Source organism: Penaeus monodon, chromosome 20 (genome assembly GCF_015228065.2).
Source record: "Penaeus monodon isolate SGIC_2016 chromosome 20, NSTDA_Pmon_1, whole genome shotgun sequence".
Taxonomy (NCBI): Eukaryota; Metazoa; Arthropoda; class Malacostraca; order Decapoda; family Penaeidae; genus Penaeus; species Penaeus monodon.
The window spans coordinates 20,992,167-20,992,411 of NC_051405.1; the positions used below are offsets into that span (position 1 = coordinate 20,992,167).

At 63.3% G+C, this 245-nt stretch overlaps 1 protein-coding gene across 1 annotated transcript in view; it reads right to left on the reverse strand.

The window, feature by feature from the left end:
- LOC119585701 (multiple epidermal growth factor-like domains protein 6) overlaps positions 1-245 on the reverse strand; it is a gene marked incomplete in the record, with an annotated part of 104,852 nt that overhangs the window by 2,512 nt on the left and 102,095 nt on the right. Inside the window, 1 exon segment of the mRNA XM_037934375.1 lies at positions 40-222. Within this exon segment, the coding sequence (XP_037790303.1) occupies positions 40-222 (183 nt within the window).

Here is a 245-nt window from a genome sequence, read left to right on the forward strand (position 1 = left end):
TGATAAATCAGTCAATAAAAACAGCTCTCCACCTCTCACCGAGTTCGCAATACCGCCCATATCTTCCCGGTCCGCAGATGCAGCAGCCGGAGAAGCGGTCGCAGGTGGCGTTGTGGTGGCAGGCGCAGTCCAGCTGGCAGTCGGGGCCGTAGTGACCAGCGGGACACGGCAGGGTGCAGTTGCGTCCGGTCCAGCCCAGCCCGCACTGACATTCGCCCGTCGCTACGGTGGGGTAGGGGGCCGAT